Source organism: Eptesicus fuscus, chromosome 9 (genome assembly GCF_027574615.1).
Source record: "Eptesicus fuscus isolate TK198812 chromosome 9, DD_ASM_mEF_20220401, whole genome shotgun sequence".
NCBI lineage: Eukaryota > Metazoa > Chordata > Mammalia > Chiroptera > Vespertilionidae > Eptesicus > Eptesicus fuscus.
In genome coordinates this window covers 24224113-24240074 of record NC_072481.1, presented here as the reverse complement: position 1 = coordinate 24240074, position 15962 = coordinate 24224113, and the positions used below count along the sequence as shown (strand labels likewise).

The window sequence follows — 15962 nt, the reverse complement described above, 5'->3', positions numbered from 1 at the left end:
CGGCTCACAGGTAGGACTACAGTCCCCAGAAAGCACTGCGGCATTACGGCGTATTTTCGCGACTTAACTGCGTAGCGGACCGTGCACAGAGGAGCTGCGGGCGTAGGCCAGCGGCTCCGGCGGGTCCTCGAAATTGGACGGCGTCTTTAAGCGTTTGCGTTTCCCCGCTGGTTTAAGGGAAGCGACCGGCCGTCTCAAGGACAAGAGACAAGATTCCGGAAGCACAACCGGTCTGGCGCTGGGGCGACCGGGCTTGGGCCCCGGGAATCCGCCGTCTGCAGCCCCGTCAGATCCTGAAACCCTTCTCGAGTCGGGAGACCAGCGACCCGCCTCCCGAGAGCCCCTCTAAAGGTAAGCCAGCGCCTCGCGCCGGAAGCTCCTGTCGGAGGGGATAGACAGCCCTACCTGAAACTCGCCTGGGAACGGAAACAACTCCCACCCTTGACCTGGTGCTTCCTCTACCGACTTGGGACCCGAATGCTGTTTTTTTCCCCCCCGCAACAGATGACTCAAGACGGGCCCTTGCTGGCTGTGCAGGAGGCCCTGAAGAAGTGCTTTCCTGTGGTGGAGGAGCAGCAGGGCCTGTGGCGGAGCACCCTGAGGGACTGCCCGCCCCTCCTGGCCTCCCTCGGCAACCTGGCAGAGCAGCTGCAGGCGGCGCAGAACCTGCGGTTTGAGGATGTGCCGGCGCTCCGGGCCTTCCCGGGTTTAAAGGAGCGGCTGAGGCGCAAGCAGCTGGAGGCCGGTGACACTGTCCTGGACAAGCTGGGAGAGCGGCTGTAAGAGGGGAGGCTCCTTGGCGGAAAGATGGTCAAACCGCGTGTTCCATAAGTCGCTAGGCTCAGTCAGGAAGGTGTTTTCTTCCTTACTCGAGAGCATGGCATTTGGAGGTGCCTCAGTCTTACCTTCTCTGCATCTGTTTCAGGGACCTCTGTCAGAAAACCATCGTCTGGCATTTCCCTGGTCAGAGGCCAGGTGTGGCCGCGGTGGACTGAGCAGAAGTTAAAAAAGTAAAATAGAGAAGCAGTTGGAGAATGCTGATTAGCTCTCTTCTGTAGTTTCCTTTGGCAGAAAGCAACGAGGAACTACAGTGGACCCTTGAACAACACTTGGGGTTAGGGATGACCTCCAGTGCCATGGAAAGTCTACGTGTAACTACAGTTGGCCCTCCCCGTACATGGGTTCCCAGCTGCAGAGTTAACCCTTGAACAACGCAGGTTTGAGCAGTGCTGGTCAATTGAAAAAAATCCCCATATAAGTAGACCTGCACAGTTAAAGCCCATATTGTTGAAGGGTCAGTTGTATGTTGTGAACTTGGAGGGTGTCAGAGCTAAGGGTGTTACATACATCATTGCATAAAATCGTTTCAGCACCTCTGTGTCTTAACCTCACTTAATCCCATTTTGCAGGTGAGGAAACTGAGGCTCCAACAGATTGCCTCTGGTCTCACAGCTAGTAAATAGCAAAGCTGGGGTTCTCACCCACGTGTGCCTGAACCACCACTTTGTTCTGCTGTACATTGGTGTCTGCAACCAGGAGTAGCACATCTGTCAGCCCTCATTATGCCTGATGTTAGACTCTACCTTAGTTACAGGTTATGAGGGTAGAGGAAAGACAGGGCACATGTGGCCTTGCCTTGACCAGAACAGAAGATGGTTCTAGTGTATCGAGTATATGCCATAGACCAGTGGTCGGCAAACCGCGGCTCGCGAGCCACATGCGACCGGCACCCCCACTTCTTCTAATGCCGCTTCTTCAAAATAGACTCGCCCAAGCCGAAAACCGACTTCTGCGCATGGGCCACGAAGTGTCAATCGCACTGTACGTGCGCGCCCGCACGTGATATTTTGTGGAAGAGCCACACTCAAGGGGCTAAAGAGCCACATCTGGCTCGCGAGCCGTGGTTTGCCGACCACTGCCATAGACTAATACGAAACTGTCAAAAATGGGGACCTTCTTTGTATTCATTTGTACAAAATACATTTATTAAGCACCAGTGGGATGCCAAGCACAAAGTTCTGGGACTACAACAATGAACCGGATTTAACTCCTTAGTTGAGTAGAAGAGGTAGTCAATTAAATATTAGGTCATGGTATATTCTAAGAGAATGAATTTTTATTTTAATTGTTTACATATGTGTGTGTGGGTGGATATTGGGCTGTTATTTTAAGTCTACTTTAAAATTATGGGTCATGGTCAAACGTTTTTGGAAGCCACAATTCCAAGCTAAGGAATGCCTTGCCCTTTAGGAAGTTGTAAACTTTGCCTTGGTGGTTGGGCCCCTTGGAGTCACCAATGGAGTAATAACAATATTTACCACAAGCCGGGAACTTCTCTCAGCATTTTATGTGCATTATTGCATTTAATCTTCACAGTAACCCTTTTTATTCATTCAACAAGTGTTTGTTCTGTGGGCCAGTCTCAGTGTTCGAGGTACTTAGGATACGCAGTGAGCAAAGCAGACTGGCTTTATGTGAGAGAGAAAAAGAAACTTTCCTAAGTCCACATTAGTCTGTGTGCACTGCAAGCCTAAACTTTTACCATTCGAGAATTTACTAGGATGGGGCTGGGCAACATCTGGATGGTACTGGTTTGTTGCTTCAGTTGCCTCTTATTCCCTTTTCACATTCATGTGTGAGCAGTTGCTTTTCTTACACAGCTTTATGGCAGGCTCAGACAGGCCCCTTGGTCATTACTTTCTCTGAAAGCCATGTAACTTACGTATCTCCTCCATCTTTAAGTAAATTCTTAATTCTTGAGCCACCCCGACCTCCAAGGCACCGTCACTAATCTCCTTACACAAGTGGGTGTCATTTGGAGGCAGTTTTTCCCCATTGGGACATTTGGCCATACCCGGAGACGTTATTGATTGTCACAGCTTGGAGAGAGTGGGGGCATGGTTTGGTCCTGCCATCTAGTGGGGAGAGGCCAGGGATGATGCTAAACATCCTACAGTGCACAGGGCAGCGCTCCACCACGAATCATGTGGTCCAAAATGTCAGTGTGCCAACGGCGAGGAACCCTGTCTTGTGCCTTTCTCATGATAATGCCTAATACCAGGCCCTTTCCCCCAGAGCTGCCCTCCTCAAGGTGCGTGACACTGTCAGCAGCCACGTGGGACAAGTGCTTCAGGTCTATGAGCAGCACGCAGACGCGATCGGCATTGACGCTGTCCTGCAGGCTTCGGCGGTGAGCCCCTCTGTGGCTGACATGTTGGAATGGCTGCAAGATATTGAGAGACATTATCGAAGTTCGTATCCTTCGCACACATTTCAAATAGTATCCAGGGCTGTTCCAGGAAGTTTTTTTTTTTTTTTTTAATCCTCACCTGAGGATATTTTTCCATTGATTTTTATTTATTTATTTTTTGTCTTTTTCCCATTGATTTTAAGAGAGAGGGAAAGACAGAGAGAAATATCATTGTGAGAGAAACACATCGATTGGTTGCCTCCTGCATAAGCCCCAAACAAGGCCTGGGCTGGGGAGGAGCCTGCAACCGAGGTACGTGCCTTTGACTGGAATTGAACCCGGGACTCGTCGGTCCCCAGGCTGACACTCTATCCACTGAGCCAAACCAGCTAGGGCCTAGGAAGTCTTTTAATTTCATTTTTCACAGAATTACAACATTGTATAGTATGGGTCAGTTCTCTTTGGTTCCTGAACTTCGGTTCTTCCTACAATTATTTCTCAACTCATTTATTGAGTAGCTATTGCCTGCCAGGCATTTTTCTAGTTTCTGGGTGTTAAAAAAGGAAAACACATAGGATGTCAGATGGTGATGAGTGCTATGGAGAAAAATAAAGCAGAGAAAGTGAGGGCTGAGGGTGAGGTTGTGATTTTAAATAGGGTGGGCAGGGCAGGCCTCACTGAGAAAGTGACACCTGAGAGAAGACATCAAGTGCAAAGGCCCTGAAGTGAGAGCATGCCTGAATGTTCAGGAACTAGCAAGGAAGCCAGTGTGGTTAGAGCAGAGTAAAGAGGGGAACCTAACAGGAGAGGGGCTAGATCTTTTAGGGCCTTGAGGTCTTTAAAAGGATTTTGGCTTTCACTTTGAATGAGATGGAAGGCTATTAGAAGGTTTTTACATAAGCAAACTTGTTTTTAACAAAACCACCCTGGCTTTGTTCTGAAGAAAGACTTGGGATGGTGTGGAGCAAGAGTATCCCTCTCTCTTCCTCTCTGTAAAAAATCAATAAAAAATCAATAAAATATATTAAAAAAAAAAAAGTAGAAGCGGAAAGATCATTTAGTTGGATGGCCTTTTTCTCTTGATTCTTGCCTGATACACTGGCTTAAATGTCTATCTTCATTTGAATAACTCTCAAATCCAAGCTTTCTTTAGATGCCTCCAACTGGATTGCTTATGGACCTGCACACTCAGATTTAGAATTGAGCTCCTCTATCTAGCCCTCACATTCTACTTCCTTTTCCTTTAGTTGTAGAATCAGCCGTGTATAATCACCCACTCTGAAGACTTAAGCAGTGTCTTCCCCCTTTCCCTCTGTTTTCTTTTTCAATTCCAGCAGCAGCATGGGCAGTAGGAGCTGCAGCTGCAGCTAACATTACTGAGCACTTGTTATGTGCCAGGTACTGCTCTGAGCATGTTTACACAGTCACCTGTCAAATCCTTTTAACCTGTTTCCCTGGTGCGTTTTATATATTGTTTCTCTATCCGCATGGCCTCTTCCATGGTTTCTTACCTCTCTCACTTGGACTTTTAATCACATGCAGCCTCTTGCTTCTGTCTCTAGCTTCTTTCCCTGTAAGCCATCCCCAAAAAAGCCAGCCCACATTTCTTCTGGAGGTCGAGTTCTGATCCTATTGCGTGTGTAGGAGTTTTTAGTAGCTCCTGTTGGGAGGCGGGAAAAATGCAGAATCCCCACGCTGGGCTGCAGTGCTGTTTGTGTTCTGGCTCAACCACCTCTCCTGCTATTCGACACATTGTTCCATGCCAGCCACGCTGGAAGGTTTACTTGTCCCTGAGTCCGTCCCAGACTTCCCCATCTCCATGCCTTTGCTTATGCATTTCCTGCCAGCTGGAATCTTCCTGGTGCCTCTAAACTGGATGGATTCATCCTTGCACTTCCTCTGACGTTTACCACATGTGTCACTTAGATTCTTTCTCCTCAGTTTCTGGTGTTTCCTCTCCGTGGCGAGGTCCTGGACTGCAGGGCAGTGTTCCACTCCTCTGTCCCTGAGCGCAGAGCCACGTGAGTGAAGAGGTGCCCCGTGAAGATGGGTAGCGTGGGCCAGTCCTGCCGGTGGAAAATTTCACGATAGCTGCACTTTCACTTTTAGGCGCTTTCTAGCTCTCTCCAGGGTATTTTTCTCCTTCAATATATTTCCTTTTCTTTTTGAGCGGTCCTTAACTTCCAGGAAGGTACCTGAAGAGAAAGTACCTCCTGTCCTCAATCCACTGGGGAGACTTGGCAAGCATCCAAGCTTTGCCCACAGCCTGGGACCGGATTTCGGAAGATGAACACCAAGACTTGGTACCAGGTACTGGTTTGGCTTACTCCTTCATGTCTCCCTCCTCCCTTCTGTCCCCATGTCTTGCCTCTTTGGGAGCATTGTGGAGGTGCCCTCACAGTGCCTCTGTCTCTCCTGTCAGCCGGGAGAGGTGGTAAGTCACGGTTCTCTCTTCCGATTCCAGACATCCTACTGAATGTTTCCTTCTTCCTGGAAGAGTAAGGAAGCCATGTGTTTATCTGGAGACCAGAGGGACACAGTTGAAGGTCAACAGTGCTGCACTCTGCTATTTCTTAAGAAATATCGATATTGCAACCGGGTTTATTTGAAAAATGGCCTACAGCCTAAGGACTGGCTCTTGGGAGAATTGTTGGGGCTTCTCCCTGCCAGGTCACGGCTGAGGGTACGTGGGCCACACCTCACTCTTTCCTAAGGCTCAGGGGAGTGGGTGGAGGCAGAGAGATGCAGGAGAGGCACTGAAGAACACCCAGGACAGAAGCAGCAGCCGCAGAAGTGGTAAGGAAGGAAGGACAGAGTGGCACCGCCGTTGGCATCACCCAAAGCTCTGAGCCTGGTTGGCACCAAGTCCTGGTTTGGTGTATTTGTGTTCGTACCTGATTCTTTGAAGAACGAGAAAGTGACTTTGATGATTTAAAGAAATAAGGGTGATGTTGATAGAAAACAGTAATTGTTTTCCAAGTGCAAAATAGCTCCTTATCAAACCAGTTTCAAGTCCCAGAGCCTACCACCAGGGGGAGGTGTTGCAGCATGAATGAGTCTGAATGCTGTCCTCTGTTGCTTACTATGTGAGAGTAAGTAACGGGATAGTGGGACTCCTAAAATGATGAGTTTTGTGACCAATGCTGGCAACGGACTTGCCACATTCCTCTGATCTTGGAATAGCTGCAGGGGTGGGGGAACCCCAGCCCAGAGTCAGTGATCAGGTCTTATGATGTGTTTTCGTCACAGATATGAAAAAGAGCTGAGAAAGGTTTGCAGCGCAATCAGGGAAAGATCTAAAGCAGTGTTTCTCAAGCTTTAATGTGCATATAAGTCTCTGGTGTCTTGTTAAAATTTAGATTCAGATTCTGTAGTTCTGGGGTGAGGTTCTAGATTCTGGATTTCTAACGAGGTTCCAGGTAACGTTGATGCTGATGATCCAGGGACAAGGCTGAGTTGAAGAGATTTGAATTGTAATACGATAATAAAAGTGTTGTATCAGAGCTAAAAACAATGCTGTGGGAGAAGAGAGGCGATAACTCACTGTGAGAAGACTTCATAGTGACGGCTCAGTTGGGCTTGAGGCTCCTTTTACCTGGGGCTGGGAGAGGACTGCAGGGCATTCCATGCACAGGGGACGGGCTAAGCGAAGTGCTGAGTGCCAGGTGTTGTGCTTGTTGTTTTATACAAAACATAGATTGATTGAAAAGTTCTCCCCCAGTTACTCAGTCCCTTTCCTCGAGGCAGCCAGTGTTTAATGATTCTGGCATATCCTCCCCCAAAATACTCTTTGCTTATATAAATGCAGTGGTGGGTAACGTCTAAGACAACCAGAACAATCTCACGCCCATGGACATCTCTTCCCCGTCAGTGTGGGCCGGACTTCCAGATTTGCTTCTAGGGAAGAGAATACTGCGGACATGGTGGGATGTCACCTCTGAAACTAAATTATGAAAAAGACTGTAACGTCCATCTTGGGAGATGTCTCCCCCTCTCTTGGATCCCTCATCCTGGGGCAAATCAGCTGCGATGCTGGGGGCAACCTGTGGAGAGCCCAGGTGAGAGACTGAAGCCTGCCAGCAGCCACCGGAGCGAGCTTGGAAGCAGACCCTCTCCTTCAGGTGAGACCACAGCCCCAGCTAACTGCTTGACGACACCCTCGTGAGGCCCACGCCAGAGGCAAGCAGCTAAGCTGTGCCCAGATTCCTGACCCATGGAAACATAATAAATGTCTTAAGTCATTAAGTTTTGGGTTCCACAGCAATTGTTAACGAATACAACAAGCAAATACGTTTATGTGTCTTCTCCATAATTTTACACAAATAGTAAAGTATAGGCCCAGTTTTGTGCCTTGTTTTTTCTAAAGCAGTTGCAGAGTTTTCTGTTGTGTGGGCATACCATAATTTATTTAACTAGCCCTGACTCGTGGACGAGTAGGCTGTCTACAGTCTTAATGTCGGTTAGGTATCAGCAACCCTCCCTCCACTCTCACCCCTGCTCGTGATGCTTTTTTTCAATTAGCTGATCCCATCCCACCCACTCAGCCCCAATAAAAAAGAAGAATTCTGTTGGTATTTTTACTGGAATCATATTACATTTAGAAACTAATGTAGGGAGAATCATCATAGTGGGAGTCCTAACACTCCTCCAGCCGTGCCACTGGCTTTGGGTTGAGATAGCAAATGCGAGTTCTCTTCTGCTTCCCTCAGTTGGGAAAATAGGCTTTGAGTTCAGAACGCGTTCCCTGTCAGTGAGACAGTCCGTTGGGATGAAATGAATTTAGGTTTCTTTCTTTCCTGTCTCTACCCTATCCCCATTTAGACATCAACCTCAAGACTGTTCTCTCAGGCAGAGTAGGGATTTTTCAAAGTTAGCAGGATCCTAGCTCAGAGGAGGACTTCTCCCCGCCCAAGGAGAGTCCAGGCTTAAAGTGATTGGATTATGTTTGATTTTAGTCTGGATGATAGGGGCCAGGAACCGTCTGCGACTTGTTCAAGCATTAGGTGGTTAGTAATTCATTCTTCCCATGGAGCAGCAGGCTCAGGGATAAGGGTGCGTTGATAATCAGCTCAGGGAAGGCTTGCTGAATTGCTAGTGACCCAGACCTGGGTTCAAGTCTCAGCGCAGGTAACATTGGGTGAGTCATTTCCCCTCCAAGTTTCGGTTTCTTCATCTGTATAATGGAGAAGATGATGTATGTCCTCACAGCGTTGTACGTTTTAAGTGAGACGAGGTATGTGAGGGCTTTTGGTAAATTCATGAACATTTAAGGGGTTGAAATTCACTTGAGATTTATTGGTCACCTACCAAGTGCATAGCTCTGCTGTGGAATGGGTATGCTTGAGAGACGGTGTTTTCCGAGGGCGCATAGCTTGTCAGTGACTTGCCAGAATTTGCACCGGGTTCTGGTGAGAGGGGTCTTGCCCTTGCACCACTGTTTCCTCCTTGCCACAGAGGCAAAAGCATCCCTGACACCTCCTCAGCGGGGACAACAGCCCTGCACGGGACGTGGTTCCTCCAAACAGAGGTAAGTGCGGTGCTTCCCCGTCTGGCGTGCCAGTGGCACAGGGCACCCACGGCGCTGGGCAGCTGCAACCTTGCCAGTTACCCTCCCTTCTGGTCCTCTAGCCAGGAGGGCTGGAGTGAATCCTGGGCTGTCTGCCAGAGTCTTACACTTTTGCTCTTTATGCCAGGGGCTGGGAGGAGAGAGCCAGTGGTGTGTGTGGGGGGGGGGGGGGAGGCTGCCGCTTCCAGGCACTCTCCCTCCTCCCGTCATTCCTGGAAGGCTCCTTCTTGGTTTCTACATCGTGCTAAGGAAAGTCATCTTTTCTGAGCCCCAGAGATTCTGACCCAGGATGTGTGGGGAGGGTCTAGGTGTGCCAGCCTTCTTACCAAGTAGGCCTCATTTTCTTTAAGAAATAACCTTAATCCTGAGAAAAAGAAGCAGCTCAGAGAGAGAGAGCTGGCAGACTAGCCACAAGAATTGCCCTTCTCTGGGGAAGAAACTAGCCTTAATAACTTCCTCATTGCCCGCTTCTTCCCTGTTACTTTTCAACACCCAGCTCGTCCTCAAGTCCAACAGGCACATCGGCTCTGTCCACACCCCACCTCCATGCGTTTGGAGTGGGGTAGGAACAACCTATGTACATGGTGCCTTGCAGCCGGCCACATCTGCATTTACTCCTTCAGAGGCCTCCCGTGTGCCCAGCACAGAACCGATGACCAGTGATACAAAGTTAAGTAAGAGAGGCACACAGTTGAGTGGGCCAGACAGATCCGTAAGCCCATGGTATACAGGGAATGCAGTGGATGGAGAGTGACTGATTCTTTCTGTGAGTTTTTGTGGGCGGCAAGAAAGGGAAATGTAAGAGCAGGCCCCCAGCAACTTGATTTCGGTGAGAGTCTTTCCCCTGGTCTGAACCAGAGGAAAGGGATGGGGGAGGGCGTCAGCAGGGCCGGACGGCCATCCTGTGGGCTGGGAGCCACCCTCCGCGCTCAGGCTCTGCTCTTCCTGGTTCAGACGTGCGCAGTAGGACTCAATTTGCACAGAGAGCCCAGACTAATAAATCCTCCACTCAATTGCAGTCCCCACAGTGCGTTTATAGGCAGCAGCTGACTTTTATCAGCTAGTTTGTTCTTTCATATAAGAGTTTTATGAGGGTCTCCTGAGCTGGCTCATAACGTGATGAAACGTCTGCAAAACTCAACCATAAATCCCCGGCACCTGCCAAGCGGAGGATGCTGTTTTCCAGGCACATTTTGTCCAGCTGGCGGCTCTGTCCCCTTGCCCAGTTTGCATTTTTGCACTTGTCTCTTTAAACTTGGATTTGTTTTTCAACTCTCTGCGGCCTCTTTAAAGACAACTGAAAAATGAGGGGCAGGAAAAAGGAACTAGAAAGTTACGTCTGTGCTAAAAATTACCCCTGGCTTATGTCGCCTTGAAAGCTGGTTTGGATCCTTCCTGTGCAAGGGAGACGTAAGGCTTCCCAGCCACACGAACCCCGGGGGTGGAGGAGTCGGGGCGGGGCGGGGGGCGGGGGAGCTGAAGGACAGTGCCAGCCCAGCCCGTTCTTAATTCTTTGATTCCTTTCTGGGGCATCACCTTTAGTTCTTGCCAAAGGGCCCTATCCTAGGTTGTCTGGTCTGTAAATTAAAGGAACCGCTCCAGAGGCCCTTTTCCCACATGATCTCCAAGCAGGAAACCTTTCCCCAGCATTCCGAGCTCCCCAAGCTGGAGATGAAATTCAAATGCCCTCCCTCCTCCAAATACGGGAAGACCTGGACACTCTGAGGATGCTGGCTGGCCTGAGGTGTTCTGGTGACTTGGGAAAGCTGCAGACACCTCAGTGGCGCGTGCTATCCGTTTAGGAAGTGTTGGTTTATTCGCCTGTGTGTCGACAGGTTCTCTCCTTTGGTCAGGAGACCTCTAGGTCAGAAGGAGACCCCTGTGGCTGCCCTTCAGGTGGCCTCATCCTTTGCTCACTTTCCCTGGACCCCACTTCAGGGCGGCTTCATGGGCGTGCGACCTTCGCTTACAAGGTCCCCAGCTTGGCCTAATGCTCTGCTGTCACCCTCTTGAAACCCTTTAGTTTTTTAACAAGAGGCTGGGTTTTCATTTGCACAGGGCCCTGCAAATTATGCTCTGGTCCTACTGCAAGTAGCTTCCCCAAAGCTGTAGACAGATCCTCTCTCCTCCCAAGTCCAAATTTAGGCCTGCACAAAGCAGGTTACTTGGTTGTTGTTTTAAAATGTTTTTATTGATTTTGGACAGAGAGGAAGGGAGAGGGGGAGCATGCAAGAGAGAAACATCAATCAGCTGCCTCCTGCACACCCCTACTGGGGATGGAGCTCGCAACCCGGGCATGTGCCCTGACTGGGAATCCAATCGGCAACCTTTTGGTACATGGGACGACGCTCAACCCACTGAGCCACACCAGCCAGGGATTACTTGTTTTTTAATGAGGAATCTGGCCTTGCCTCACTCGCAAAGGCTTCTGCTACCCAGTCTTCTGGTTACAGCCAACCTCTACCAATCTCTATCAGGTGACAGTACCTAACTGCCCTTCCAATACCAATTTCTAAGTGTCCTCACCAGCTCCTCGCCCCTCATCACCTTTCAGAAGAGACTTCTAGTTAACACATTCCACCAGGAGGAAGCGCCTGCTGCTGTGGAGGGGCTGGGGTCTAGGAGCTGGGCCGGTGATGGAAGGGAAACAGGACAGGAGTGGACCCCACCCCAATGACAAAGAGCCTCAGACCAGACTAAGCAGAGCATCCCTCCCTCCCCCAGCCCCGCCTGGCCGGGGCTCCCAGACCCACCCGGCATTGCCACACCAGCGGAAATGGTGGTTGCTGTCCCAGCCAAACCCTGGGCCAGTGGCGACAGACAGCCCCAACTGGGCCCAGCAACCACATCAAGGGCACAGCTCCACCCTCCTATTTGCACCCCCTTCAACCTCAGGCGTCCCTGCCTCTCTTTCCCAGAGAACCCAGCTTATAACCTCTGTTTGGGGCCGGGGTCAACCACAGGTCTCGGTGGCTGCCACTGCATGGTGGGGAAGGTTCTGGACAGGGAGTCGAGACATCTACCACTACCCCCTGTGGGATCTGAGCAGGTGGCTTGACCTCTCTGGGCCCAGGGTCTTCATTGAGTAAGCAAACACAAAGTAGGGTGATAGACAACAGTTTCAACTTCATAAGGCCACTGCCGGTTAAAGTGGGTTAAAATATGTGAAAGAACTTTAAGCCCTGTCATACAAATTTAAGTAAATTTCCTCTGAGAAGCAGCAGGATGTAATGGAAAGAATAATTTGGGAGCCACTAAGAATAATGCTATAATTACTACTTATTGAGCAGTTTCTCTGCTTCATGCCTATGTCTAGTGCTTTAAAAAAAAAAAAGATTTTTTAATTGATTTTGTTTTGAGAGAGAGAGGAAGTGAGAGAAACATTGATGTGAGAGTGTGTGGGAACCCTAATCAGAGTACGCCAGTTGTTCAAGGCCAATTAGCCACACGCATGTGCAAAGGCAATGACACAACTGTATGCACTGTGCAGGCGTACCTGTCTGTAACCCACGTATTGATACCACTGTTGAGCAAGAAGCCTCGTGTCTAAGTTGGTATAAAGATGTGTCACTGACCAGCTGGTGCGTGGCTGCTCTGTCGGGCTACTTTGAGGAACGGTTTGTCTAAGAGCTCCTATAGTAGCAATAGCTACTTAGTCTGCAATCAGGTCTCTCCTATATGTCGATGACTCCTCCTGTCTTCTTCCAATGCCCGGCATCCAAGGAGGCCAAGTGCCTGGTTGAGAAGCTTGCACCTGACAGTGAAATATCAATTGGCTGTTTTCTGCACGCCCCCTACCGGGGATGGAGCCACCAACCTTTTGGTGCATGAGATGATGCCCAACCAGCTGAGCCACACTGGCCAGGGCTGTGTAGTGTTTTCTATCCATTACCACAACCCTGTGAGGCAGGTGCTATTTCCCGAGTTTTACAGGTAATGACGCTGATTCAGGAAGATCATTCAGCTGGTCTGAGATTTAAATTGTTGATGAACTCTATCTAGCTCCAATCTACTGCACAGTCGTCTGAGACAGGGCTGGCTAGGTGTCCTCAGTCAAGTCACCTAGCCCCTCGGTGCCCATTTCCTCCCTGTGCAGTGAAGACCGCCATCTCCTTGTGACGGCCTCTCGGGTGAAGGAGCCCCTGTGTGTGGACCCCGGGCACAGTGCTGGTGCATTTTCTCCCGCCGGCAGCCCTGGCCTCAGAGCGTCTTTGGGTTGGTGGGGACTGACTTCATGGGGGAGCCGTGGTTCCCTGAAGTTCCCTGCGACACTTGGCTACACTTCAGAGGCAAGGCCAGGGATGGGAGCCTCCTGCTGGCCCAGGGCAGTCTGGAGACCTGTCTCATTTCTATCTCTATCCACTGAAATCACCATCATTCTCAGCCAGTCGCCCAAGCCCCAGAATTCCTGGGCGGAAGAGCCGCCATGCAGCAAGCCGTGTAGACGTGTGAGTGACCAGCATCGCCTGTGCAGGCTGCAGGGCCCATCGCTTGGATCCAAGGCCCCACGTGAGGAGGGAGGAGGGCACCTCTCACCCACCAAGGCCTGCAGCCTGATAGCTTCCCCACCACTGTCCCTAGGCGGCGGCCCGGCCCATTTACACCCTCGAAACCCCCGCCCAGTGAGGAGTGAACAGTCTCTTCACCAGCGAGGATTTAGGGATTTAAACCGGTGGTGCTTCTTGGCTGCAGTTGGCGTCTCTTGGGGAGCTTTATAAAGCGCGGGTGCCTGTGTCCACCCCAAGAGCCTGATTTAATTGGCTGGGATGCAGGGATTTTAAAAGCACATTCTCTCCCCAGGGACTTTACTGTGCAGTAAAGGCTGAGAAAAACGCTTTTATACAACTCGTTTGTTTAAGAGTCTTTTCTTGAGTGTCCACTGTGTATCATCTGGGCTCCGAGGTGGACGGAGCGCCTGGATCTCAACACATGGGGCTCGCATCCTAGTGGGGAGAGAGACAGTATCGGCATAGGATGACTTGGGGAAGGGGTGAGAGGGGCAGAGAAGGCTTGAGGTAACATTTGTGCTGAGATTTAAATGAAGTAAAAGAAACAGGTATCCGTTGGCACAGCACTTCTCAAAGGGTGGTCTAGTGTGGTCTGGGGACACCAGACCTTGCCAGGGACCTGAAAGGTTTGCTGAGATGCTCTATGCTCCTCCTCTCGTTCTCCCGCATGCATGGGGAGTTTTGAGGTGTCCTGTGAGGTGTGGTGACGTCACCACGCTGACAGCTAACGGGCATGTGCTTGTGTATCTAGTGTTTTAACATTCTCGGGTTTACTTTCTATTTTGGCAAATGTCGATAGATACAACCCACATGAACACACATTCTTTGGGGTCCTCGATTTTTAAGAGTGAAATGGAGTCATGGGACCAAAGAGTTGGAAACCGCTGATCTGGTGGAAGAGCCTTCCCGAGGGGGGAAGGAGGAACCAGCGTGGTGTGTTCAGAAAGGAGCAGAAGGCAAGGGGACTAGAGTGGGAGAGAGGGATCCGCGGCAGATGAGGTGGGGGGGGGGGGGGCAGAGACCAGGCACGCCGGGAGCTGCAGGGGGACCTCTTCAGGCAGGAGGACCCCAGGCTTTCCAGGTGTGAGATGAAAGAGGGAACCAGGCCCGGCCGGTGTGGCTCAGTGGTTTAGCATCGATGCAGGAACTAAGAGGTCACCGTTTTGATCCCGGTCAGGGCACATGCCCTGGTTGTGGGCTCCATCCCCAGTGGATGTGCAGGAGGCAGGCGATCAATGTTTCCCTCTCATCGAGGTTTCTATCTCTCTATCCCTCTCTCTCTCAAAATCAATAATATATATTTTTTTAAAAGACCAAACCAGGATAGCAGCAGGGGAGATGGATAGAAGTCTGTTCTGGAGATATTTGGAAGGTAGAATCAACAGGACTGGTGGTCAATCAAACATAGGGAGGAGAGCTCCAGGTTGCTGGCCATTCACCAAAGTGGGGGACCCAGGAGCTGGATGAGTTTTAGGGTGGGTGGCAGCAGACAATGTGAGAAGTGTCAGGGGTGGGGCATCCCGCTGGCCTCTGGAATAGACGGGTTTGGATGGCAGGGCCACAGTGACCATCAGAGCGTTGAGAGAAGCTGCATGGAGGAGAAAGGGCAGCTGAGGATCGTCGCTGGGGAAGCCCAACCTGCACACCGTGGCCCAAGCTGGTGTCAGAGGGTCAGGAGGTGCAGAGGTCCTGGGGGCCGGAGTCAAGGAAGGAGACGGTCGCAGGCAGGAAGGATGTGTGTGCAGAGGAACCATACAGGCCATGACCTCTGTAAGAAGAGTTTCTTGCGGGGGTTGGGGGGGTACTAGTTTGCATTGGGATGAAGGGGGAAAAAAGATTAAGGTGTGGAAGTGATGAGTGCAGACAGAATTTCAAGAGGAAAAGGAAGAGCCCGGGCCGGTTGCTCAGTGGTTAGAGCATTGGCCCTAGGAATGATGGGTCGTGAGTTTGATTCCGGTCAAGGGCATGTACTTTGTACCTCGGTTGCAGGCTCGATCCCCAGCCCCAGGTCAGGATGCGTGCGGGAGGCAACCAATCGATGGGTCTCTCTTACATCAATGTTTCTCTCTCTCTGTCTCTCCCCCTCCTTTCCACTCTCTCTAAAAATCAATGGGGTAGCCCAGCTGGCATGGCTCAGTGGTTGAGCATCGACCTATGAACCATGAGGTCACAGTTCGATTCCCAGTCAGGGCCCATGCCTGGGTTGCAGGCTCATTCCCCAGTGTGGGACGTGCAGGAGGCAGCAGATCAATGACTCTCTCTCTCCCTCTCTGAAATCAATATTTTAAAAAATCAATGGAGGAAAAAAATATCCTCGAGTGAGGATTAACAACAACAACAAAAAGGAGGGAAAGGAAGAAAATAGCTTGAAGGAAATGCAGAGGGGTTTTTAGATGGAGGCGTCGGGAACCTTTTGTGTAGGCTGAGAGGGGATGGTTGGTGGCACCAAGTCCCAGAGCACAGGTGAGAAGCTGGCTTAGGCCAGGAGAGGGAAGGACAGGAACAGTTCCAGGGATTTTGAGGGGAGGGTTACAAGAACAGGGGTGTCACCTGGATGGCAGGTGGGAGGCAAGGTGGTTTGCTCAGGAGGGGCCAGGCAGTGGAGGTTTGAAGGGAGAGGGGACGGTTTGGATGGCCACTAAGGATGCTGGTGAGGAAGCTTCTGGGCTCGGCAGCAAGCCTGGGCCTGGGACTGCTC

General features: G+C 50.6%; 1 protein-coding gene across 2 annotated transcripts; it reads left to right on the top strand.

The window, feature by feature from the left end:
- The first annotated feature begins 45 nt into the window (after nucleotides 1–45).
- AIRIM (AFG2 interacting ribosome maturation factor) lies at nucleotides 46–7555 on the top strand. Of its 2 annotated transcripts, none has more exons than XM_028160038.2 (5): nucleotides 46–351; nucleotides 505–779; nucleotides 3076–3255; nucleotides 5382–5500; nucleotides 5655–7555. In XM_028160038.2, exons 2-5 carry the CDS (start codon nucleotides 505–507, stop codon nucleotides 5690–5692), a joined length of 612 nt encoding a protein of 203 aa, XP_028015839.1. In that variant the 5' UTR covers nucleotides 46–351; the 3' UTR covers nucleotides 5693–7555. The 2 variants fall into 2 exon arrangements, with proteins under 2 accessions (XP_028015839.1, XP_054576494.1); XM_054720519.1 differs by having other exon boundaries at nucleotides 5378–5500; nucleotides 5655–5716.
- The last annotated feature ends 8407 nt before the right edge of the window (nucleotides 7556–15962 follow it).

Coding starts and splice junctions, on each gene's coding strand:
- AIRIM (XM_028160038.2), top strand. CDS start 505: ATGACTCAAGACGGGCCCTTGCTGGCTGTGCAGGAGGCCCTGAAGAAG. Junction 780..3,075: donor GACAAGCTGGGAGAGCGGCT/GTAAGAGGGGAG, acceptor CCTTTCCCCCAG/AGCTGCCCTCCTCAAGGTGC. Junction 3,256..5,381: donor GAGAGACATTATCGAAGTTC/GTATCCTTCGCA, acceptor ACTTCCAGGAAG/GTACCTGAAGAGAAAGTACC.